We start from the raw sequence: 26,672 nt of genomic DNA on the forward strand, positions 1-26,672 counted from the left end.
CAGACACAAGACTGAGCTGCAGAGGGTGCATTAAACTCCCCATCTGCTCTTCACAGTGCTCATCACTGATGTCTAACCCACAGTGAAGTCATTTGGCCAAAAAAAGCCATAGTGGATGAGACAACCGTACCAGAATCCAGATGAACCTTTCCTTCCTCAGTGGTCATGGAAGGAAATGTGTCTGATGCAGCCAAAATTTTCTCATTATTTCATTCCAGAGCATGTGACATCCGTAGCTAAGTCGTTCTCCAAATGAACTAGGGAAGCCAGGTTTGTTTTCATTTACACTACCTTATTATCTCAGTTGATCTTATCGCAACTATTAATTCACTACAGTGTACACCATGTCAGAGTACCTCTGAGGATACTCAGCAGCCAGTCGAAAACTTGGCAGAGTTTTCCAAAGTCATCTGCAAGTTCTCACTCTTCAGGAAACCTCTTTTCTAACCCATTCCTTCGCTAAGTCCAGTTCTCCTTATCCCGCAATCTGATCCCTCTGCTCCGAAGGAGTCCGCATTTGCCACAGGCAGCTCTGCCCAGTGGGATACGGACTTAATACGGGATTTTTTTTTATTTTTTTTTTAAAGGACCAGCCTCGGCTCGTTTCAGCGGTGTATGCTGTGGGCCAGCCGTGGGACGGTCAGAGCCAGGAGTTGGTGCGGGTTTGCACGATGCGGGGTGACTTCCATCCCCCGAAGCCGGTGAGGTGGGGGGCTCGCCGGGGCTCTGGCACCGCGGCTGCGCTCGGCCGGCCGCAGGCTCTGCCCCCCAGCACCGCCCGCCCTGTCCGGGTGCTGGGGCAGCGGCTGCCCCGCCCGGCGCGGCCCCGCAGCCCAGCCCGGGCGAGGGGCGGGGGGCGCGGGGCCGGGCGAGGGGCGGGCCGGGGGCGGGCCGGAGCGCAGCCGGGGCCGGGGCCGGAGCCGGAGCCGCGCCTGGAGCCGCGCCGGGCAGCGCGGAGCGAGGAGCGCGGCTGCCCCAGCGGGGCGGCTGCGGGCAGGAAGGTGCCGCGCTGCCGCTTGCGCCTGAGCATCCCGAGCCGGAGCATCCCGAGCCGGAGCATCCCGGCGGCGTCAGCCGTCTGCCTTTCGAGGGAGGTCGACACTCCAGGTGCGGGGTGTTTTTTTCTGCCCTGCCCCTCAGCCCGGTGCGCGTTGTTCGTGTCCCTGGTGCCAGCGGAGCCCCGGCGGGCAGGGCTGCCCGGCTGCCGGGCGCTGTTGCTCGCACATCCCCGCAGCGCCGGGGCCGCTCGCTCCCTCTGTCCGGCACCGAGCGGTGCCGCTCGGCTGAGGCGGGACCCGGCGGGTCCCCGGCGGGTTTGGGAAGCTGCTGTGCGCCCTGGAACAGCTCCCGCCGTGCCTCACCCGTGCTGCTGCTCCGAGGGAGCATCCTCAGCGCTTTGCCTGTCCTGTGCTGTAACCAAGGGCATTTGATGTTCACAAGCGTTTAACCGAGGTATGTGTTTTGTGGCCTGTGCTTGATCGTTCACAAACGTCTTTTGGAAAGAGCCTGCATTTAGCCTAACTCACTTCGAGGGTTGGCTGAGTGCTTGAATTGAACGAACGCTCCCTGGGTTTGGAGAAATTGCGTTCGGTGGAGGCAAAGAGGGGAACGCTCTGGGAGAGCGTGGGGACAGCACGGGGCTGCACAGCTTTTGGAAGGAGGGATGCGGAGAGAAGGGAGGCACGGGCTGGTTTCTTTTGCTGAAAGATGCTGCAGCCCTGGGGTGTGATAGCGCAGACCATTGGGTCATCACTGTGCAAGCAGATTCTTGGCTCGGCGGGCATAAGCACAGACTGCCACTGGTGTGCTCTTTCACATTGTTTGCGGAAAGATGACGGGGAAAGGATTGCTATCCAACGTAGTGGGAGAAGAGCCTGAGCTTAGACAGCACAGCATGGAAGAAAAACACAGGATGGATGCACAAAAAAATGTGCCCTTTGCAAGCACTTTATGTCTGCCTAAAAGCTTCAGGTTGTTTCAACATCATTTTGCTAGATGCAATAAAGTTTGGAACAGAAATCAAGTGAAGCAAGCTCTTCCTACCCTTGCAAATGCTGAACTGTTAGAGGAAGATTGTGAAAATAGTGGTAAAGGGCTGAGAATTTGCCACGCTGATGAACGTTTATAAAATCAAAGACAATTAGGAATGCATACTAGCTATTATTAAATTAATTCTTAGCTAATTATAGCAGAATGGGAGAAAGATGAACAGGAGAAACGTGTAAAATCTGGACCATATAAGATGCATATAGTGCTGGCAGTTTTATTATGATTAGGGATCCAGCTGGAGTGTCATGTCTGTTTCCTCGTGATTTTGCTTTTTACAATCATTTTGAGCCCACTCTAACTTTCCTGTGCCTGAACAGACTGAAACAAAAGGCAACCTGAAACCACCAGCTGCCTTCTCTCTGCTATTATGCCTAGAAGGGCTTGTTCTCCTTAGGGATGGTTTCTGGTTGTAGCTGCATACTGGCTGCCTGTCCTTCCCACCTCTTCCTCAGACTGGGTCCCCACTATCACCCAAGGCAGGGGAAAGAAACGGCAGGCATGTCCCCCCTGCCTCCCTCATGTTTCCCCAGCTTTCTTGTGCTCTGGCACACAGGCTGGCCTGCCTGCAGGCTGCTACTTGCTATATCCAGTGCGTGTGCTTTGGTGTCAACAGGATACAGGCTGCAGGTCCTGGAACCGCTGGGGAAGGGCTCTTGGGCTATTTCAGCGTCCAGGTCTAATCTACTACTATCACCATGTATTTCTGTGGATATATTTGGCTTAGGAAGTTATTGCCATGGTTTTGCTAAGCTTTTCAGATGTAAAAGGCTGAACTGGGATAACTCGCCTCTGCAAAGTGTCTTTGTTCATAATCGAGTCTTACTGGTGCAGTGCAAATTTTAAGTTGCATTCTGTAAATTCCCCATCAGAGGCAGGAAGCAACGTAACCTTTCCTCCTTGCACCTCATCTACACATAAGCAGAAAAGGAATTATCTCAATGATAGAGTACATTCAGAAGGTGCTGAGAAATCTGATGTTTCTGATAGGTCTGAGGCTTGAAAGCTAATACTAAAAAGTCAGTATATTTTCACCTCTACTTCCTGCACTCTTTTGCAAGGAGTCCTTCCCCTGTGTCTTCATGACTGCGGTTGCCTCCTTTTCCTGGCTTGTGCAGAGGAAATCCTGTTATGACACAGTCGATCCATGGTGCTGCTGCAAAACCCACCTCTTAGCCTGCCACTTTTTCTGCATCTCCCCTCTTTGCCAGTCCTGCTGCTGCTCCCTCTTTCCCCCTGCATCGGACATGTCAGTCTGAGGCTTTGCTTTCAAGTGTCATTGACAGTTGCCTGTTCATGATGTACCAAGTCTCATATATGATGTACCAAGTCTCCTGTTTTCCCAAGATATACCCCTGGGCTTTGATCAGCCTGTGATCTCAGCACCTTTCTCCCTCAAGCCATCGTCTTTGCATTTCTCCGAGCTCCACCTTGTGCTTACTTGTAGCTTCATTTAGGCACCCTGTCCATCATTCCTTTAATTTCCCTGAATTGTCCCAGCACATTCGCTTTGGTTTGATGCCTTCAGCAGCCGTTTGATGACATGCTAAGACAAGCCCTCACCCGTGCTGTCACCATCCCTGCCACTGGAATTACTCTTACTCTGGGTTGGAGCACAACAGTGTCCTCTAAAGCTAGGACATCTGAGAGGCAGTTGTTGAACAGATCGCTCTATCTAGCACCAGCAGAAACTCTCCTTCCATAGCCTACATCACTCACTTGCTCTTTTTTGGCATTTCAGGTGCAACCCTGCCCCCTTATGCTTGCACAGCACAGCGTGGCTCGCTGCAGCTCCCTTTGCAATCGTGTTGTCTCTTTGCCTAAGTTACTGCAGGCTGTTTTGCAAACAGGGACTATATGTGAATATTAGGCAAACAAATATGCCATGGTTTCTTTGTCAGGAGAGGGCATGCATGCAGCCTGTGTCTGTAAAATAAGGAATGGCATGAGGATAGGGATCTTTTATTACAGCAGTGAGGGAGAATCAAAGGAGAAGGGTGTTTTCTTACTTTTCTTGGTAAAGCACGCTGAGGTACCCAAGTCAGGAAGCAGAGTTACAGTGAATTACTGTGATAGCACATCTGTGCCTAAAACTCCCTTGACATTTAAGTGTACAGCATGGAGTTGATATTGAATCTGTGCTTTTTTGGAGAGAAAAAAAATCTGAAAATGATGCATTAACAGAAATTTCTGTTGAACCAAGTGTAAAAAATTGTATGCTAGCTTTATATTGTGGCTAGGCTCCTAAGAAGGAAATTGCATTAACAGAAATTTCTGTTGAACCAAGTGTAAAAAATTGTATGCTAGCTTTATATTGTGGCTAGGCTCCTAAGAAGGAAATCTGAAATGAAATCTGCTTGACATTTTTCAGTGTTATATGGATTTATAAAATTTGTGATTTATGAAATGTGTGATTTATACCTGGTTTTTTTTATAAAATATATTGAAATCGGTATATCAGCTGAATTTTGCAATAGAAAAGCGTTTTGTTACTGTTCAGGACTCTACTTCCTGGGTTACTGCTTCTTTAGCTAAGGACCAATAACCCCATTAACAAGCAAAGTTGAAGGGCACTTACTGTTCAGCAGAGCTCCTTGCTGTAGTCTGCCCAGAATTCCTGAGACAAGAGTGGACTCCTGCATGGAGTGTGGGAGATGAGGGCTCTCAGGTGGGTGCAGCCACGTCATAGGCATGGGGCAGGAGGATGTGCTGCAGCACTGGGAGAGACAATAGAGACCTTAAATCCATTCAGTTCCAGATTTAGCCACACTTTCTCCTAAAACTGCATTCCTTGTAGATGAAGGGGATGTGTATGATATTTTTGAGGGACTTTCCGCCGTCTACCTGGAGCTGAACCTGAAGGTCTAAGCACTTCAAGTTTTTAGTTTCACACATGAGTGTGATGGAAAATGAAAGCAAACTCTGATAACAAGGACTACTTGCCCTGGAGCTTGGTATTTATCTGGTAGGTTTTGGTCTGAGTAAACAATGTGCAGGAGCTGAAGCACTGCCCCATGAGAAATGTGGTGGCTTCTGGAAGGGCAAGCACAGTGCACAGCCCTCCACTGCACTGGCCACTTGGCCTCAGTTGTGGTGTCCAGTGCTGCTCTGCCTGTGTCAAATAAAAAAAGGGGGTTATTGGGATCCCTTGTGAAGAGTCAGGCATGAAGTAGCAAAACTTAATTAATTTTTTTTGTTCTGAGATTAATTAGATCACCGCTAATTAGATCACACATATGCTGGATGGAATCTCCTGAGAGGCTTATCACTTGGTGGGATGCTCCATGCAGCCTTCGGAAAGAATGGGTAGCAGGAATGGGATGGGATGACTCAACCATGAAAGAAGGCAAGAAGGCAGAAGCACTTGAAGCTTCCCTCACTTTCCACTGAGGAAAATGGGTTTTAATGGAATGTCATTTCTCATTAAGCAGCCATTCCACACTACACTAAATTTTCTGTTCAAACAAATCTTCCAAGTCGGATGTTACAAGAAATCAAACTAGAAATCATCACACAAAATACAGAAGTTAAGGATTCCTGACATCTGCTGGTTTCTCCTCTTCCTTGGCTAACCTTGCCCTGGACCTCCTTTCCAGCTGGGCACTTGGGATCTGTCACTTCGACAGTGACACCTTAGTGGCTGTTTTTGACTGTAGAAGTCAATTACCAAGATTTATAGCTGTTACAGGCAACCAAATGGCTGTGTGAACCTTCACGTCTTCTCTGCATGATCACCCGCTGTCATTAAACTTTAGGAGCTCAGATCTGTTTGAACTTTCTGCCTGGGTTGAATTTGGCTGAGAGTGGCAAATAACAAAATAACAAAAACAGCAAAAGTTATTCAGAGTGGCAATAAGAGGAATAAATTTGGGAGTAGATGCCGAGAAATCAAATACCCTTACTATGGATGGTCAGCAAAGAGGAGGCTGTTGAGTTTTGGGTGGGTTTTTTTCAGCAACCACTATTTTTTCACAGGAAATTAAAAACAAAAACAAAAACAAAATACAACAAACAAACAAACAAAAACACCCCATATTTTTAAACGAACCAGCAGAGGAGAGAGACTAATTTCCTTGGTGACTGTGTCCTTTGTGTGAGATCAGATTGATGGTTCCATAGGAGGCTAGACCAGGAGGGCCCCATTTCTTTATCTAAGGTCTCAGAGGCACAGCAGTGAGATTCCTTACCCCTCTCCACATCCTGAGAGATACAGAGAACAGATAGATCCCTACTCCTTGAATACCTTACTGGCACAGTGTATGAATGCACTGTTTGGGCCAAATCCTTGTGTAGGCTACTGCTGCAGTTGAAATGGTAAAAATAGCTGTGAGGGGCATTAGAGTGGTGCAAGAGGATGAAGGACTGGATGTAGGATGGAGGTACAAGATGATGTGGGATACAACTGTGTATGGCAAGGGGTCTTCTGAAGATAAGCTTGTTGATGTTCTGGTCCCAGTATTTCTCTGCTCTTCAAAGGTAATTAAAAGTTCTGCCCTCCCCACCTCACTGTGTACACTTGCCATTTGAATATCAATGCCTGCGCTTAGGAAGCCTCGAGGATGTCTTGTGTTTTTCACTTCGTGTTTAATCAGCCCAGGATTTGGTCGGCTCTGCTCCCCTTGCCTTGCTGGAGATTGTGGCACTGTTGTATTGAATGAAGGGCGAAATGGGCACAAGCATGCTCTGTGTATCTGGAGGGAGATGGACTAACAAGGATTCTACCAAGAAAAAAGAGCAAAATAATTTGTATTTGCCTTGGTTGGAGATACAGCCTTGTTGCAGAGATCTATGCCTCTTTCCCCCAGGAAAGAAATAAAGGGAGGAAAAGGTCTTTTCTACAAGCAGACAAAACTGAGGGGCATAGGGTAGAGCTCTTGGCTTTGTGAGGCATATTTGCCAGAGAAAACACATGCAGGGGCTGCTGTACCTCCCAAAATCCTGTACCACACCCTCGGAAGCAGTTCTGGGCAAGGTGGCAGGGGTGCCCTCACATCCACAGCATATGCTGGGTCCATCTCTGGGGCAGCTGACTTTGGGGTTCCCCTACAGCCTCCTACCTCTCCTTCACAAAGAGATGGTCAAGAAGCTGTCTGACTCCCTTTGGGTGGAACATTAGTATAGTCAGTGTTATCAAAACATTTGGATTTCAACAGTACTGTACTAGATAATTTTCTTTTGAACTTGGAGAGGCTTAAACCAGAAGTGACTGAAGGGATGAAAGCAGCACAACAATGCATCAAGATCCATTCCCAGAGATCTGCTTCTCTAATACAGTCAAACCAAATGTGATGAAGGGGCAGAGCTCTAAGATGTACAATGACTGTGAAAGTGTCTTTTCTCTCCCAGAGGGGAAAATTTGTTTGAGAGTGGCCCCTCTTTTGCTTTAATCTGCATCATCTAGGACTGTTTCTTCCTACATAAGAAATTTAATTTCCTTTATTAAAAACAATTCAGGGGCTATGTTTTAATTTTAGGTATTGAATGCACGTAGCACACAAAATTCTTCTACCTATTCTTGTGCATATAACATACTCAGTTTGGATATTTTAGGTATGTGAAAATTTAAACTGCAGATAGTCAGAAATAAAGAGAAGTAATAAATAATAGTGTGTAATCCAAAAGACCTGATTCCTGGGAGGAGTCTTTAGGGTATCATGTGAAATGTACTGGAGAGCAGATACAGTGCTCTAGTGCTTAAAAAGGTGCCAGGAGACCTTTGTCTGTCCTGGCCCTGGAGCACACTGCAGAACAAGAGAAAGGTGTTATCAAAGTCTGTCTGTAAAGCAGAGTTCAGGATCATGGTTTTGATACTGTACCTGCCGTGCTGTAACTGGGCAGCACAAGGATGTTGTTAACAGGAATAAAACACAAGCCAGGATCCAGTTGGTTTGTTTTTTCTTCTGAAATTTCTGCCAGCAAGAGCAGTCAAAATTCAGCACTTGTCATTCCTTTATTTTATTAATATAGTAGTTATTACTAAACTCTTCCACTTGTATTTGCTTTTTTATAGGGCCTTTTCTCAGCAGGTAGTCCCTTTAGATTTGGGCGTGATCACCAACCACATCCTCTGCATTCGGCTTCTATTTCCATATCTTCTTCCTGCTTGTAAGTATTTTATTTGTTCTCCTTGCTCATTTTTCTTTTACTTTTAAAGACCAGATTTAACTCATGCGTTCTGGGTCTGATCCCAGGTCACGATGTCTTTGATTTACATTGATATAAATGACTCTATAATCTGCAGATCCATGGGAAATGTAAATTAGAGAATCGTTGGAGCCTATCTGAATTAATCTAAGTATCCTTATGGCTCAGAGGGTTTCCTTTTTCCAGCCCCACACAAACCCCCGAACAAAATATAACCTGATTTTAATCTGCAACCAAGCTATCTGGGCACTTGTCTTCTTAGATTTTCAAAGACATAAATTTAAATAATAATAAAAAATGAAATTAGATCATAAATTAAAAGGAAAACTTTGCTTGTGGCAGGAAATAGTTTTTCTTTTCCTTCTGTGCTCTATTTTATTGAGTCAGTTGGCAATTGATCCCGTTTCCCAGGCAGAGTGGAAAAGGGATTCTCTGCTCCTGGAAGGTCTATCTGTAATGGGAAAAAGAACTATCCTACTTACTTGTGGTCTTTTAATTGCCAAGGCATGTATCCAAGAAGAAGTATTAAGGATCATATTCTCGGTAAACTCCAAGCTAGAAGTTATTCTTTGCCTTTCCTACCTACATTTTCAATGGAATAAAATGTTGCTCACATCTTTTATTTCTGTCTAGAGCTACTGTCTTATTTAGTTGCATGATGTTAAAACTGCTACATTTTTCCAGTCTAGAGCATATTGCCTTTCAAGGCTGAAGTGTTCCTGGTACGTAAAATTCATTCAGTCCTTAAGTATGAGCATGCAAACATATTTTTATTGGCATTAAATATTTAGTGTTACGTGTTTTCTGGAAGGGCAATATTGGAAATATAAGAAGGAAATAAATGAAGAAAACAAAGGCAGTTAGGGGAAAGATGAAAGAATTAAACCAGGAGCTCCCTGGCCTTCATACATATTGATGATAGATGTGATGATGATAGATACTAGATATCAATCTAGTGAAAACTTCTTGCCAACTTTTGGAACCACTCACTGTGACAGCAGAACTTGGGAAGGGGCCACACATCTTTAGGGATGAGTAAGTGTTATCTTAGAATTGGCATCACCATATTACCTGGGAACCTGCACAATCTTCCTCCTGCCCTGTTACAGCATATTGAAGTTTGGCCAGGCAAGGGACCTCTTTGTTGTAACTATACTAAAGGCAAATTAATAGCTCATCTGTTAGGAGATGTTTACAGTAAGGGCTTTCTAGGATACCTGCTACCTGTAAAGAAACAGTTCATAGGAGATTGTGACAAAAGGGTTAGTTTATGTAATATACAAGCGCTGATTTTCTTTGATGTCAATTTGTCTCTCTGCTTAAGCATCTTGAAGACACTGAAACAGACAAGGTATTTCTCAGCTTGCAGTCACAAAAATACAGGAAGAACCAAGAAAACAAAGTGCTTTTCTGTGGCTGATAAACTCACAAGAAATTGAGTCTTCCAGACTTATCTTTGCTTCCTGTTCCTCAATTTTTAGGGTTTCAGTGGTGTGAGTAGGCACCATTAAATTATATTTGACTGGAGAAGTAGAATCGTTGCATCAAGATATATGAGGAAATACAATATAGACAGTAAAGCATTTATAACATTGGGACTATGAAAAAGTTCTGTTCATGCCATCCTGGAGAGTGTTGCAGTCTCATTTAACATTCACTTTACTCTGAACTGGGAGATGGCTACTGTCTTAGCAATGCTAAAGATTAAATTACATATGTAACATATAATTTGGGACTCAGGGCATATGCTAATTGTGAAGGCTCTGCTCCTGACCACATTTGCATTTCCCTACGAAATGGATTTTCTAGCAGGTACCATCAGATATGCAAGAGTGAGCTAGCTTGAGCATGGCTGCAGCTGGCCTCTTACACAGATCACTGCCTTGCCTAATCCTTCACTTACTCAGTTTGCCCTTCTTCTGGTGGATGCAACCTTGCCCATCTCCTACATACCACAGGATAAAAGGAAATATGGAAAACTCCAACTGAGCCTGCCTGGAGTATCTGCCAAGTTGGCTTACCCCTGGAATAAGAATGGTTGTCCTCACCTGTTTATACAAAGGATATGAATGAAGAAACAATACACAGCTGGGAGAATATACCTAAATAGTGGCTCTGGTTGAAAAGCCAGGATCTAAAAATGGCACCATGTATCTAGGAAAGCCTTTCCTTTTGTGCCAATGCTCATATTTGGGGATGAGAATAGCAGAACAAGGTTTTTCCCTCTTGTATATCTAAAATCAGCAGAGTGTGGAAGTAGAGTCTGTACCTTCTTGGACCAGTGAATTGTTTTTACTAAAATATGTGAATTTTCTAGGTGGATTGTCCATCAGAGCAGCAAGGCTGTGTAACAATGGAGCAGCATGAAGACTCAGCCATAGTCAGAAAGGCCCAGTATGATCTGGGGCTCTCAGCAGTGAGGCTGGCCCAGAGGACTCAGGGAACCTCCTCAAGTCACACAGCCACAGCCCTAATCTGGCATTGCAGAGGTGCCTCTGGCAAAGTAATCCAGATCCAGATACACCACAAAATCTGAGTCCCCCAGCAGACAGGTGCCAGTTCTGCTGTCCCAGGAGTTTTCAAGAGCAGTTAAGTGGAAAGCTGCCTCCTGTCAGACAGTTTTCCATGTGCAGTCATTCAGGAACAACAGTTGGAATTCATTCTTTGCCTTAAACCAACTCAGCTTTCCAAAAATAGATGAGGTAAAGGCAGAGACCACCACAGAATGTGAAAACTTTGCCTCTGTGGTTCATTTCCTGGGTCAGTTTACAGCTCTCAGAAAGACAACAGGTTTAGTGCAGTTTACCAGCTTTGCCATTATACTTTGAAGCCAGTGGCAAAATTCCCAATAATTTTTTGGGACTAGATTTGGGCTAAATGTTGTGATGTTGCTGTATTTAGTTTCCAGAAATGCAAAAATACCCCAATGACATAACAAGAAGGTGAAACTGCCATCTGACTCTCCTCTGGGGGTTATTTCTTCAGGAGGATCAGGTAACAGAGACAAACAGTTCATGGCACTTGCCTTCTTCTCCCAGCAGAAGCAGGAACCTGAGCTGAAGTGGTGGCTGTGGTGCACTGAATGAAACTTACTCATGGCTCCATTCGGAATCAGACTTTACAGCGTCTCTGATCTCACTACAAAATACTTATTTAAAAATAGCCTGGGTGATGTTGTAAGACCTGTACAAGCTCTGATTTAGGAAAACACGTCTCTGCTTAACTGAGGTTCTGATTAGTCTTATTTAATACTATAAATTTTCCACTTAACTTCAGAAAAAGTCCCAAAAATGCCAAAGTTATTCCTTGTATCAGTGTCAAGTGCTAGTAGTAAAAGCAGAATGTAGTAGATTTCAAATTTGTGAAAATTTTAAAGGCTCTCAACTTCTTCTGTGTTAAAGAATTCATGTGAATTAATTCCTTAAGTTATTATAGAGCAATTCAATTAATAATGGATCTGATTTTCATTATGACAAGTAATTAAGAATAAACATCTTCTATATCAAAGCCTATCTTTTAAAAAGGATAAATTAGCTTAACTATTAACTATTTCCAGAACATGAAATGAACACGTATTGTTCCATTAGTTAATTTTATATCACTAAATTAAAGACAGTTCAAAAGGAGTATAATCTCATAAGGATCTCTCTTTGTTCAGTCTGTTGTGACTTATTTCATGAGGTACAACAAGTACGGTTTCCTGTGGGGCTAAATACTATTAGGGTTATAAAATGGTTTTAGTTTAGTATATTTTATGTATGACTATGAGTTATATACAACGGTAAGAATTTTTTTATCTGGTCTTTGCAGATGCAGTTTTGTACTCCTGCATATCTTGCAGGCTATTGGGATGCTTGATTAAGACCACTAAAAGCTCCACAGTAAAGCAAAAAACATAATAAATAAACAATAAAATAACATCTGGAATGTAACCTTTTTCCATGGCCCTTAGATAGTCCTCTCACATTTGCTGGGCTGGCAGGGCTGCCCATCCCTTGGGATTTTGCTTGTAGGTGTCAGAAGTTGCATCACTCCACTGAAACATGCCTGCCATTGAGATCTCCATGGCAGAATTACAGCAAGGTACATTTTGATATTTGAAACCATTCAAAACATTTCATAAATACACAGTAAGAAAGCAAGTCTGGCAGATTTTTCTAATTCTGGGTACCTCTGGCAAGACAATATGGAGTAAGTAGCTAATGGATTCATCACCAACTGTGATGTTGAGTGGCTTTGCTTATCTAGGTTGAGGAGCTGAAGTCTTGAGAGGGGATTTCATTACTTGACTGGAATTTTTATCACAAGATAAATTTGGATTCCAATACCATATAAAGTACATTTTTGATCGTGCTGTTCGGCAATAAACAAGTCATGGTTGGGAAGAGTCAATTTTAATCTATTAGGATTCAGTAGGATTTCTCCTAATCCCCGCATTTTGGAAAATTGAGATGTAGAGATAATTGCTAGCTAATTGTTTAAGAATTGCATCTTCGAGCTAAGAAATATAACTCTTAAGACCTAAATTCTATCAGGTGCACATTATCTGCTAGTAAATTAACCTTGCTTTTTTTTTTTTTTTTTCCCCGTTACAGTTCTGAAGGATAAAATCTTAAATTGTCCTGAGCTTGAGCAGTAAAGGATAAATTCATTCGCCGGCTGACTTGTAACCTCACCATTGTGATGGAAAAATGTTTGCTTAAAATAAACCCTTTTTATGCCACTAAAACTGCCTTTGAATACAAGATCTGTTGCAACTTTTAAAACACAAACCAAATAATGTCAGAACCCGACCCTTCATCTGGATTTTCAGGAAACATGGAAAATGGGACTTTCCTGGAGCTGTATCCCACATCCCTTTCAACTTCAGTGGATTCATCACCTGGCCGTTTATCCAATGTCTATGTCTATGTTTCTATATTCCTTAGCCTCTTGGCTTTTCTCCTTTTGCTACTGATCATTGCACTTCAGAGGCTGAAAAACATAATTTCTTCCAGTTCCTCCTACCCTGAATACAATAGTGATGCTGGAAGTTCATTCACTAATTTAGAGGTTTGCAGTATTTCTTCCCAGCGCTCTGCTCTCTCAAACCTTTCTTCGTGAAAATAAATGAAAGGAAACACACGGGGAATGGAAGAGCTTTGTCTAGTTTCTTGGGGAAGTAGTGCATGTAACATTTGCCTTAGAAGACTATTATCAAGAGGTGTTTTTAAACGTTTCCTTATTTTTTTTCCCCTTTCCTTTTCTAGTCTTCATTTCCCCTTTAACTAATTTTCATTTTGGACAATGGATAATGATACCTGATCATTGTTTCTTGCCTGTAATAGTGATGCTGTCTTTTTCTCACACATAGACGGTGTTCATCAAGAGTACTCCTGCCAAATTGTAATACAGTTCTAACTGGATGTGTCATTTTTCTGCTCTAATTGTGACCCCTTCCCTAGTCTTGTGTCAGCAATATGCTGACTATTTTTCTTTTCCTTTTTTAATTATATAAGGACTTCTGGATTTAATCCCTATTGCTAAAGTACAAAAAAAAAATGCTTAAATTATAAATACTGGGACAATTCAAAGTTGTGGATATTGTTTCCCTTTTTCTGTTTAATTTTCACATCTTATTCAGTATTTATTGATATAAAACACAACCAATTCTTGAAGAATGTTGCTTTTGTTTATTTGTACTCCCAACTGGTTCTGTATAAAGTCTGTATTTCAGTTTTTGAGTCTCTTTGGTTAACTTAGTAAAGCGACTACAATAACGATACTCACTGTTGAATGTGTGGAGGTATTTTTGGACCCCGTGGCATCTCATTATCTCATTTGCCTAATGACATGTTCCTCCAGGGGGCAGCTTTTGCTGCTGAATCATAAATACCACACTACTCCTTTTCATTCTTCACTGATACTGCAGCTTATTGTTACTGGATACCAGGACAAACCAGTGGTTTTTTGTAAAAGATCTGCATTCAACAAATAGAGGTAGCAAGTGAAGAGCTCCTAAACTCTCCTTTAGGCACGTGATGTTTGTACTCATGTGAGCAGGGCCAGCAGGGACAGAAATTGCTTGTGCTGGTGAGGACTTTCTGGGCCAGACTCTGTTCTGTGGTTTCAGAAATGTGCAGTGGGTGGAGGGGGACACACAGGGATCTGCGTAATGGCCAGGAAGACCTGTGCTCTGACCTGCAGGAAGTGCAAGGTGTACCTGAAAAGGGTATGAAGGGATGGGCAGGAAAAATGGCAGTGGCTCTCCCACTTTTCCCCATCAGCATAAAGTAAGGCCAGCAAGAGGGGAAGAGAAATGGATCCAAAGTCTCACTCCTCTTTGCCATCCCATTTTCTGGGCTATCATTTCCTGTGCTCAAAATGCAACATGTCACTCAATTTCTGCAGTAAAATAATGAGCAGCTTTGTGAACTGGATCCTATGGTCAGTTGGGCTTTAAATCAAGCCAAACATTCAAATTAGTGATTTGAAGTGCCAAGTGTGACCTACTAAAACTGCAGCCCCAGGCTGGTGTGTTGCCTTGTGTGTCCGTATTGCACGGTGCGAGAACAGCTCTGTCCTGACACCCAAGCCCATAAAAATTTTGCTCTCGTGGCTGGATCCAAGTCACTGGAGAGACCTAAGAAAGGCATGGCATTGCCACTGCCATTTCTGTTACTGACATAACACAGGTGTAACTCTGGGAGAATGAATGATCTCAGCAGGAGGAGCTGCTCTCCCCTCACATGGCACCACTGCCCAGCAGGCCGAGGGTTAGGGAACACTTCCCAAACACATTTGTACCTCTTGCTGAGCTGTCCATGCATTTGTAAACAAGACAGACTCTGCCATTAACTACACAGGCTTTAAAATACACATTTGGAAAGTCTGGTGTAAATATAATAATTAGAAATACTGCTGCTGTTGCCAAACAATACAGATGATTCTGGAGTTGGTGTTTTCAGTTTTTAAAAGTGGACGTGCAGTATGGTAAGTGGTAATGACTTATGGTGGTGATTAGTTCCTTACAGAGGCCAAAGAACTTGCTGACTAATAAAGAATGTAAGCCTGCAGACTCTCTGAGCCAAAATGGTTTGATTAATATATTTACAGCTTGGAATGTTTTATTCATCTAGACAAAAGTTTCTTGTATGTCACTTTTCACTGTATTTGACAACTGGCCTTGAAAAAAGAGGTAGCTGTTTAAAAGGGATCAGGAAACATTATTTCCCTTCTGAAAGCTCTTTAAAATCCCAAACCTGTAACAGAATATATTTGTATGTTGACTGTAGATAGAAATAAATGAGTCATAAATCAACACCGAACAACTGTTTGACTATCTTTCCTTACTGACAAAGTTGTAAATTTGTTGCTTCCTTTGCTGCAAATGGAGGAATTTAATCAAAACCAGAGATGAGACCACAGGTTGGGATGGGTGTTTGTTCCCAGCAATGTGTTTATACTTGCAGATATAGAGACATTTGATATTAAAATACAAACTGGTGAAACCTCATCAGCTGCGTTCGGTGAGCTGTTGTCAAACTGCACCAAAACAGAAAGTATTTTTCCAATGGCAGAAAATAACAAAGATAACTGAAGCCACACATTTGATTTTGCTTTGTAGTTTACTAGATACTATTACTTTTTTTCCACTCTGCAGCGACATACGGGATTGTATAGTCATCACGATTTCAGCTGAGTTGCATCTGTTCTCTTCAGGACAGATTTGAATAGAAACAAGTGTGTTCCAACAAAATAGCATCAGGAGAAGCTACAGGCAAAAGCACAATGGCATTTTTGAGGATTGCTAAGTACCAGTTTTTCAAGAAAAAAAGAGGAAAAAAAAATCCACCTGAGAATCTGAGCCTAAGTCAACCTGAAAACACTAAAACAGGCTTCCTAGAGTGGTGGTGGATACCCCAAGCCTGTCAGTGTTTAAAAGGCACCTGGACAATGCCCTTATCAACATGCTTTATCTTTTGGTCTGCCCCAGAGTGGTCAGAAAGTTGGACTAGATGATCGCTGTAGGTACCTTCCAGCTGCAAATATTCCACTATTCTATTCCAGCTAGAGTTGTGGGAATATTTTCTGCAGTGTCCAGTTCTGGGTTCCCCAGTAGAAGAGAGAGACATGTGGAGATACCTGTGAAGCCCAGCCCAGGGCTGCTAAGATGATTAAGGGATTGGAGCATCTCTCATATGGGGAGGCTGAGAGAGCTGGGACTGTTTAGCCTATAGAAGGCTCTGAAGGATCTCATCAATGTATATAAACACCCTGTGGGAAGAAGGAAGAAGAGGGAGCCAGGGCCTTCCCAGTGGTGCCCCCACCAGGACAAGAGGCCAAACTGAAACACATTAAATTCCACAAGAAAATGCATCGAGAGGGTAGTCAAACACTGGCACAGGTTGTCCAGAGAGGCTGCGGTGCTTGCATGTGTTAACTTGCCTGAAGCTGACCCTGCTTTGGGCAAGAGGACTGGATCAGACAATCCTCAGGCAGCCTGCTTCATGTCAGTGATGAAACTCAGAGGCTTCTGGCTCGCTGCCTCCTCCTGATGCGTTCTCTCATCCCTGGAGCTGAGTAAGCAATATCTTTACTGGGAGGTAATTAGTTCAATAATTTGTTGCTAAAGAGCTGCTCAGCTCCCCCTCCTCCCTGCAGCCACATACTTTTCCAGCTTTTCCACTGCCTTTTTGTGATGTGGATTCACATTTCACATTCAGCTTCTTTCCCGAGCAATTTTCGGTGGTTACTGAGCCCCCTAACTCAAACACTGCCATTAACTTTGTTAAGATATGACTCCAAGACTGCATGGCATCAGGTAGTTGCAAAGCATACCTGGAAATCCATAGAAAAAAGAATATGAATAAAACATGGATGAGGAAAGAACTGAAGGAATTTCTGGAACACATGGAAAATTTATTTTCCTTTAGTTCACCATTCAACCATATTTAATCAGATTATCTGCTGAAAGCTGTAGCAGCCTCTGTATCTACAACTCTTGCACTGTGGGTCACCTTAGCCCTACTGTCAAGTTAACCCATTATGTTTATCTATTTATTACCAAATTATTCCCACCCCGAAGTAGTGTTATGCTTTTCACTTAGCAGCTCTTCAGCTCCATGGAGAGTTTATTTCACTGAAACTATTTTCTGTGTTCAGCCCTTCTCTGCCAGCTCACCTGAAAGGTTTGTTTGTCTCTGTAAGATGAAAGTCATCTGGATTTCCAATAAAAGTCTTTTAACGGGGAAGCAAGTGTTACTCCTCTTCTGTGCAGCTTGTTTGCCTTCCCCTCACTGTCTAACCCCACGGTACTCTGGCAAGGCTGAATCCCAAAATGAACCTGTTCCACTGTACTTCTGAGCTTCTTTCCTTCTGCGCTTTTTTACTTTTTTTTTTGGTGAGAACCCTAGCAAAGACATCTGTGTGAGAAGATTTTTTACGAGGTCCATTCTTCTTGGTAAAAGAATCTATCTTCTATTTTCGCTGCATCTGCTAGGGCTGCCCAAGGAGGCTCTGTGAGCTCCAGCCCAGCTGCTCCCCGCCTGGGTGACCTTTTGGCATCCGCTGCCCTCCGCAGGCTCCCCAAGACAAGGGCCCCGCTCTGTGGCTACAGCCCAGGATTACATCCCCCGAATGCAAGGCATAAAACTAGCCTGAAGGAGCCCTTTTTTCCCCTCTCCAAGAAAAGGGGGCTTGCTCTTGCCTGGGGCAGCCTTCGAGCTGCGTTACAGCTCAGTGATGCCAGGCAGTTTGATGTGCCAGCGGGACGCGCCTGCGGCCACAGCGCAGCTCCACAGAGCTCCACAGAGCTCCTGGCTCGCTCACACCGCCCAAACCAGCAGCCCAAACTGTCCAAAGGGGCTCGGCCAAGGTCACTTTCCTGATGCCAGATGCAGGTGTTTGCCCGGCTCCTCCCAGCGCTGTGCTTTGGAGATGAAAGCAGCATCCTCCTCCTGTGTATCCGCTTCCAAGGGCAGGTAAGCCCACTGGTGTAATCCTGATAATCACCGTGCAGGTGACAGCGAGGACCAGGTGAGATGAGCTGTGTTTCACTTCTGTCTTCTTTGTTTTAGATCAGTGGGAGCTGCTCATCCTCTGTAAGTCTGAAAACGGCTGGTGGCTCGTAGGCTATGAATGTACAGAATCTCCAGGTGCTTTCTGAAAATGGGACTGGCTCCTTTGCATAGTTTCACTTCACCTTCTGCTCCTTATAGACAGCAGCACAGTGGCTGCATTTGTTTCAGCACCAAAAGATGCAGTTTTAATACCATAAATGTATTTCAATAGCTTCAGTTAAAAAATCAGAAGCAGAAAAGTAAATTTTAAAAATGTATAATAATTACTTTAAAAAGTAATGTATAGCTTTTTACAAATAAAATGTTTCCTTTTTAAATTTCTATTTTTTGCCAAAGTGTCCATTTCTAAATCGAAAATCTATGATTGAATTGTTAAAAATGGAGTATTTTATGCCAGCTGTGCTGACATAATTATTTTTGGCAAAAGATTTCTCTAGTTTCTACTATTTAAGGGGACAAAAAATTACACTATCCAATTTTTTCTCTCCTCAATAAACAAGCGTAGATGTCTGTCAGGGCATTTTGCCACACATATTTACTTATGAAGCTGCACTTCTAACACTGAATGCTGATCTGATCATATAGACCTGGTCCCAGAGTATAGTTACATCTCTCTTTTTTGTTCGTTTTTTATAGAGTATTATTGGTTAAATATAAGATGGACACTAAGCTTCTAGTTAACAAACTGTGCTTCACTGCTCCTTCAGCACAGGGATCAGCTTGTCATTTGTTTTAGTATATTAGTATTAATTATTATTATTAATATTATTAGTATTTAGTTTATTTAGCATAAATCATTTCCATGGCTTTTTCTTGAGCTTCGGCTCAGCAGTTGCTGACAGGTAAGAAATTAGTATAAAGGACATCTTTATAATGGAGACTCCCTGTGTAGTTTGTTCAGGGCAAATCCTGCTCCAGCTCCCTGGATGCTGCTACACAGCTGGAAGCTGTATTCTGGGGGATTTCTGCCAAGGTACCCTCCCTTTTCCATCAGCTTCACCAGGATGCAGAAGATGAAGCTTATTAAACTAGGACAAGCTAAAACACCTGCTAGGAAAAAGAAATGATAATACAAAGGCACCCTAGCAAGAACAGAAGCATGGCAGGGAGCAAAAGATGATGCAGTCTGAAAAACATACAAATGGATGTCTCATATGTCAGGGCATATGAGAGTCTTATTTTTTCCCACACGCTAGTGCTTTTTTTTTTTTGTTTGGTTTGTTTTTTGGTGGTTTTTTTGCATCCTAAGGCTCCAAAGGATTGTCAAATAATTTGCACTTCATCTGGGATATCACACAAGGCTCTCCCAGGCTGTCATGGTGCCTCTGCACAGCCTGGATTGCTGGGCAGGAGCTGGACAGGCACCTCCTCAGCTGGAGACACTGACTTGGTGCTACCTGTCCTCCCACCTGTCAGTGCCCCAGCTCTCCTGCTACACAGCACAGTTCAGAACATGTGGAACTAACTGCTCTTCAAAAACTGTTCTTTACATTTCCAGAGAGGGCTTTTCAATGAGAAACGCCTCTATCCTCACAGTAGTTTTGCATGATATTGTAACATCGCTGGAAAACCCATAGGAGTGTGCCTCATTTCCACAGTAAGAAGTCTGAAGAATGAGTAACACACATTTTCAGAAGTTTCTTTAAAACAGAGCTACTTCATGGTTTTCAGTTTTCATTCATGCTTTGAGGATGGTTTTATTCAGAAATTAACTCCTGAGTGAACATGTCACCACATCTCTGCAGGAATAATTTTCCTTCACTAACTTTTCAATATTTGAGAACCTCACAAATGCACTATTTCAGATTATGGTCCTATGTTATATTCCTGAAGAAATGTCTAAATTTGCCATTTCAGCCATCACTATGAAAACAAGTGCTTGTAGGGGAAAAGGCTAACCCTAATATCTGCTCCAAACAGTAAGTTTAAAGGCCAAGTTAGACCTGCCAGACAATTTTGTTAGACCAAGGTGGTCCAGATTTCACGGTGTTTGTTATAAGACACTGTCAGTCCTGCTGATGTCAAGTGAGGGGCAAATCTGTGCTTCACAGTGGGTGAAGTGAGATCCTGAGATCCTGCCCCAGAAAAGGTATTGAGTACACAGATTCCCTCTCACATTGCCACATTGTCCCTCATCATCTGCTCTTGCATGGGCTGGTGGTCCAGGGAGGATATGGAAGGACCATGCCCAGATAAATGTGTGCATTGAAAAGGGACCCTGCAGCCCTGTGCTACACATAAAGAACTTCCAGGAAAAAAACTCTTGATAAAAGTTTTAGAAATGCATTACAAAACATTGTAGTTAATTTTCAAAGTAAAGAAGGTTTTACTGACAGATTTAGATTTACTGAGAATTCAGAACAAGGCATGTTGTTTGACCAAAGGCACTTTCTAGTGTCTAACTCATCAGTATTCATTCAGTGGAAATAGAGCTTGCTGTGATGAAAAAAAATATTGGATACTGTAACTTGAACTTTCACAAGATCAAAAACAATTAGTTGAGTACTAGTGCTTTCAGCTGAAGTGAAAGAGAAGGCAGCAAAACGAGAAACAATTCTGCATGACTTTGCATTACAGAATGCTGGATTATAATGCTGTAATAAAAGGGTTGTTGCAGAGGGAAAAAGAAAGTGGAAAAATAAGGAAGACAGACAGACTGACCTTTGTTCAGTTTGGGTGCTCCTGTCCTTCGTCATCTGGATTTGTTCAGTTGTTATCAAAAAGGCAGAACTTTGCTCTTGCTCCCTCCTGTGCCCTAGTCCATCTGAGTAGGTGTCCTCTTAAAGTAATCTTGCTGGGATGGTCATCTGGTTTTCTTCCCCAAATATGGATCCCAGCAGAGGCAAAAGTGAAGAGCAAAAACCAAGAAAGTTTTAATGAGAGTAGAATTGGATATATAAATAAATAGGTACACAAATAAATAATCAGAGAATAAGCAAAAGGAATTGAAAATTGTGTAGATAGAACTGAACTGAATTTGCACCTCTTCTGCCTCTCTATCTTAAAAAAAAAAAGCTTGCAGAAAAACAAGAGAAAAAAAATAGTTATGCTTTGAGGCAAATCACCCACCAATTGCTTCCTATTTACAACAGAAACCCGCCATGCAAAATAGATAAATGGAAGGGTAATTAGGGAAATGGATATGATTACATGTTTGGGGAGCATGGTATCTTCTCTGCCCATGGGTGTTCAGCTGCTGCAGGAAATGTGCCAGAGAGGATGGAGAAACAGAGCCATGTCTGCAGACAAGGAATAATGGGCAGGTGGACTCTGCCTTCAGTAGCACTGGGATCCATGAGCTCTGAGGGCGATTTGAGCAAGCGGGATCTGCTCCTCATTTGTTTCTGCATACACCCCCTTCGCACAGCCTCAGGGACTGTCCTGGCATCCTGACACGCCCAGGGCTGGTGGGTACCATGCACTCGCTGCCTTCCCTCTCCCCAGCAGCCAGGATGCCGTAGGAGCTGCTGGGAGACAGTGTGACTCCTGTGAACATCTACATAGTGACCAGCTTTAGGGCAGCTTCGTGGTCACCTGAAGTAGTTATATAACCTTTCTCTTGCCTGGAAGGAAAAAAAAAAAAAGAGGTTTATATCACTCACCTGTATCTGAAGATGCTGACTTGTGTTAGACTGGAAATGTCTGCTGCTATGAGGACTGTGGCAAAGAGAATAAAGAAACAGAAGGCGAATGAGAGTAAGTACAGAAGTGAGGGACTGACTTTGCTGTACATCATCCTCAAGGATCAAAGGATTTACAGTAAAGTAACCCAGTTTTTCCCCCCAGTCCTTCCACTACTCCAATAAATATAAAGATAATTTAAAATTTCTATGCTTAAAACAGTGCAGCAGCTTGGAAAGCAGGGTAGGAGGTTTTCAGCAGAAAAAAAAGACTAGATACCTGTCCTGCTTCTGATGCAAATAATGTGCAGGCACTAGGCAGTGGAATTAGTCTCCAAGCAGCCAAATCTGCAGCACAGTCCTGTGCAGATATTTCCTGTCTTCTCTGTTCACTGGAAAATACAGGTCATAGTTTACTGTCATGAGCTTGATGCATTTCTGTCAAAATCATTTGAATTAAACAAACACCATTATTAGCTGAAATGTTTTATTACAATGTTTTGGAAACAAGCACTGTTCTGAGATTGTTTTGCACTATATTTAAAGGTGACTCAGAGATATCTATTTTAAAATGAAGTATTCAAAGCATGTCTATACATGCTTAACCTTTTTAAACAATCCTGTTTTAAAAGTAGATTTAATTTTTTTTTCAAAAACAGAATAATTTTTTGTGAAAAAAAATCTTTCAAATAGACCTGTGATGAATATTTTCAATTATTTAATCAATCAAGGAAAAAAAGTCATTTATTTATAAAACCTTAATCTAATTTTCCTTTATGACTAGATCCTAATGTATGTTTGCACACAGACCTTCTGTTGACCTCCTTGGAAGTTACGCATCTAAAGGGAATGCAGAACCAGACTCAGCAGACAAAAATTAGTGATTTTCTAATTGCTCTAATTGGTGTTTAATTTTTCCGCTGTTTAGAGACTAAGTTACTGACTTTTAAAAGGAAAAAAAAATATATGCTGGAATGAGAATGTAATCAGACAAGACAAATGGCTAACCTTATATTAGAGCTCCAGAAACAGAGCAATTGGTAAATGTGAATGTTTTCATTTGAGTTACAAATACCACCGATTGCCATTTCCGTTGCCACTTCTACTAATTTGTATTCAGAAAACCACATCCCTGAAAATGTGTAAAACATCTGCTTTGAGAAACTGAGTGTCAATAGCTGAACCATGTGCGCTGCCATGCAGAGACCTTCAGAAGGGTACAGAGGAAGAGTAGATAATTTCCATTATGGATAGAGATTTGTGGGTTGTCCACAGGATGGATCTAATCACATTATCCATTAATTCAGCCTACATGGGGGGAAAGAAGAGACTCAAAAACATCAGCAATGACATAAAGTATACTGGGTTTTATTCAGATGAAACATGACACTGACTTCAGCTGCCTCCTCTTGTACGGAGGTACTTCAGGAAACCCCCATTTTCCTATTTTCTTTGGGTTTTCCTAGTTTCTTTGTTTTTCCTGAAATTACTGCCTGTCCTATGTACATAACACTTTATGCTAAGCAATCAGAAGCTCTCTGGTGCAGTAATAAGGTGTGACTTAACCTTCCACTGATTTACTGAGCCTAGAAAACCTCTGCAATAAAAGCTGCAGTGGCACAGTTGGGTAGTTTGACAGCAGTAATATATGGCCTAGCCCCTCTCACCCTACCTTTACCAATACCCTTCACTGAGCAGTACTGACTTTGTTAGCATGCAACACAGGCTTTCTGCTGATAATCAGTAGCATCTGCTTTAGATCAAAGGAGTGGGGAAAAATATTCCTTGCAAGCAGACTCTGCTCATCTTGGTTGTCTGTAGCAAATTTCAACTGGAGCTGGCACATAACAAAAACCACAGTTGACGGGGATATTTTTAGCTACATACCTCTCATCTGGATATCAAAATAGAGAAGCTCATTTGGGTTTTGAATTTCTGTCAGTAATGATTCTCCGAGCAACTCCTGAGCCCTGGTAAATTCAGTGAGCCTACCTGATGAGCATGCAATGGGAAAAGTCTCTAATGGGAAAAGTGAAATCGGGAAATGCAGTAAATACCATTTTGGGCAGTATGTTTGATAAGCTAGGTAAAGATCAATTAGTTACAACCTTTAAAGGTGGTGCTGCCACAATTCTCAGCCCTTTGATGAAAATTCCCTTACCACTACTACATACTCTATTGCCATTCACTGGGACTATTTAATTTCTTCAGTTTGAGATTAATTCTTATTAAAGATAAGTAGGTAGATAGATAGACAGATAAATAGATAGCTAGACAGATAGACAGACATCCCAAGGTGGGTGCTGCAAATAAAACCAGTCATTGCTGAGTATACACAGTGAAGGAATTGTAAAGTGAACTTCTGGAAACCTAGGCTTTATGGGATGGGATCACCTCTGAAAGAATTCTTTCTTTCTCTTTCTTGCTTGTGTTACCCCAAAATATGCATTCGGAAAACATTATTTTCTAAGTTATTTCAGATATATTTTATCTTCTTTTCATACTCCCCCTGCCCCTCCCTCCCCCCCCCCCCCCAATCTGAGTAATTAGACATCTTCACCACTGCATCCTGGTTTTCTGGAAATGCCCAAAGATTTTTGGGTTTACAGGGTTGAATTACAGAATTTCAATTAACAAATCAAATTTATAATTTAGGGATTATTTTTCTGCCCTACAAAATCCAGTAGTAACGCCTGGATTAAAAGCATTAAAAAAAAACACTTTTAGTGCAGGTTTTTGGATTTGCCAAGGCTGTGATTTCACAAAGCTATGGACCAAAACAAGTTTCCCAGTGACAGTTTTCAGTACATACGGAAAAGCAGAGATTTATCTGACATCCTGCAAACGTTTGTTGACAATGTGAAATTAGTTCACTTTACTTTCTCTCCCTCTCACACACATCTATTTTTGCGTGCTTGTGTGCATGCCATCAAACTCCTCAATCTTCCCAGTCGCTTCTGTCATTCTTCTCTGAATTCTCCAGTCTTTTCTAGGAAGATGCTCAGCATCCCACTCAGTGTTGCAGCTCCTGGCACCCCAGAGGTATGGAGAGTATTTGCAGGATTCCTGCTTTGCAAGGGGATGTTTCTGCAGAAAGAGACCCAAATTGGCCATATCTTATAGTAACCTCACAATTAGTAATTTTTTAGCTCCAAATCACCTATGTGAGTCTAGAATCAATCAGCTTCGTTGAAAACCTGTGCAGAGGAATGTTGTGCATGATATAGTCAGAAAACTGGACCCTGGTCCACTCCAATAATCCCAAACCATCCTTTCTTCAAAGATTCTTTCATCAGTGCTTTGCCTCCTCCGTGCTCACCTTGTTCCAGTTCAGCTCACCCTGGGGATTTCTTTTAATGCTGTTAACATCTTCATTCAGACCATTAAAAAAGCCTGCATGTAATACCAGTCCCAGCAGCAAGTCACCGAGCTCCAACCTGACACATTCATGTTTATCATTGCCCTTTGTTTACAATTCAGGGAGGTTTTTATCTCAATTAAATTAACTATCAAGAAAATTATTTGAGTAATATTTCATAAACAACTCTATCTAGTGCATTACTGAAATGTAATTATATTGGTGTAAAGTGTCAGAGCTATCAACAGAATTAGGCATGTTACATTCAAAGAGGAATGATACATCCCCTGCCTTTCCTCTCCCTAATTTTGTTTGTTTGAGGCAGAACCAGGGCCTGGGAGCAAGAAGGGTGCTTGGGCAGCACAGGTATGGAGCCATGAGATACTGTGGAGCAGACACAGCTAGGAGAGCTACAGACTGCTGCTCTGGAGAGGAAATGTCTGTAGCACTGTCCTCAGCGACTCCTGCTTTCCTTTCACAGATATCTGGAGTTTTCTTTCCTCAGAATTCCCTCCATTGCATAAAGTAAGGTGGGAGTTTACCCTCCTCCAAATTTAACTGCCACGGTTGTTCCTCCCTTCCAGAGAAACCAAACTACATCTGATTTTCTCGTTCACACACAATGTAGGGCTTGAGTTACCTTACTGAGAAGTTTCCTGCACCCTAAGGTTGACACTACCAACTTGCAGGCAGTCTCTTTGTTCTTCTTCCTGATCCAGCCCTTAGACCACTGTTGGAAGTCTCTTGCAAGCTGTTCCTTTTTGCTGTGTCCCTGCAGACAGTCTTTGTCTGGGAAGCACATCCACGTCTGGGAGTGTCATTGAAGCTACTTGGGATTGATGGCTTCTCCCAGACACTACCTCAGCTGGCTCAGGCTCTGCAGGAACTGGCAATGTGGCTGCTCCCAATTAAACCTTACATTTGCTGCATAAATACCACAGTCCCCATAGGACCTGAACCAACTGTCTTTTTCATGTTTATATTTTCCGGGCGTCCATGTCTGGTTTGGCAATTAACAGGTCTTTTATTAGATCTCCTTTACTTCCTAAATGCTCCTATTTTCCTTTCTCATTATGACATAATCTTTTTATAGTCAGATAAAACTCTTCTTGTGCGAAATTTAGTCCCCTCACCAATTTCTGGATGTTTTTCTTTGTGGCAGCCTTTTTGTCAGGCAGGAAGTGGCCTTCATTAAAATGTGTTGTATTTTTAATTTGTCCTTCAACCTTTCCTGACAACATTTCTACTGGTTTTTCTCCTTATACCTTTTTTCTTAAAAACCCTACCCAGTTCTTTCTTTTTATTTTGTTCTATTGGTGTAGGTTTTCTTTAATCTCAGTTCTTTTGTTTAGGTCATTAGTCTCAACCTGAAGATGAGTGTGATAGAGAAGAAGCGAAATAGAAAACATTCCTGAGATCTCAGCATAAATCACAAAATTCAAC

General features: G+C 42.5%; 2 protein-coding genes across 3 annotated transcripts in view; both read left to right on the plus strand.

Moving 5' to 3' along the window:
• Nucleotides 1–966: 966 nt before the first annotated feature.
• Nucleotides 967–15,497, plus strand: SERTM1 (serine rich and transmembrane domain containing 1). 2 transcript variants are annotated; one of them, XM_088159571.1, is made up of 3 exons: nucleotides 967–1,107; nucleotides 8,057–8,151; nucleotides 12,786–15,497. In XM_088159571.1, exon 3 carries the CDS (start codon nucleotides 12,970–12,972, stop codon nucleotides 13,291–13,293), a length of 324 nt encoding a protein of 107 aa, XP_088015697.1. In that variant the 5' UTR covers nucleotides 967–1,107; nucleotides 8,057–8,151; nucleotides 12,786–12,969; the 3' UTR covers nucleotides 13,294–15,497. The 2 variants fall into 2 exon arrangements, with proteins under 2 accessions (XP_088015697.1, XP_014724396.1); XM_014868910.2 differs by lacking the exon at nucleotides 967–1,107 and adding an exon at nucleotides 1,299–1,452.
• RFXAP (regulatory factor X associated protein) overlaps nucleotides 14,345–26,672 on the plus strand; it is a 47,242-nt gene continuing 34,914 nt past the window's right edge. The window contains exon 1 of the mRNA XM_014895374.2: nucleotides 14,345–14,401. Coding sequence (XP_014750860.2) covers nucleotides 14,345–14,401 — 57 coding nt within the window. The remainder of the gene's footprint in view (nucleotides 14,402–26,672) is intronic.

Source organism: Sturnus vulgaris, chromosome 2 (assembly GCF_052056855.1).
Source record: "Sturnus vulgaris isolate bStuVul1 chromosome 2, bStuVul1.hap1, whole genome shotgun sequence".
Classification (NCBI taxonomy): domain Eukaryota; kingdom Metazoa; phylum Chordata; class Aves; order Passeriformes; family Sturnidae; genus Sturnus; species Sturnus vulgaris.

Excerpts from the sequence above, each read along its gene's own strand:
- SERTM1 (XM_088159571.1), top strand. The coding sequence starts at position 12,970 with ATGTCAGAACCCGACCCTTCATCTGGATTTTCAGGAAACATGGAAAAT.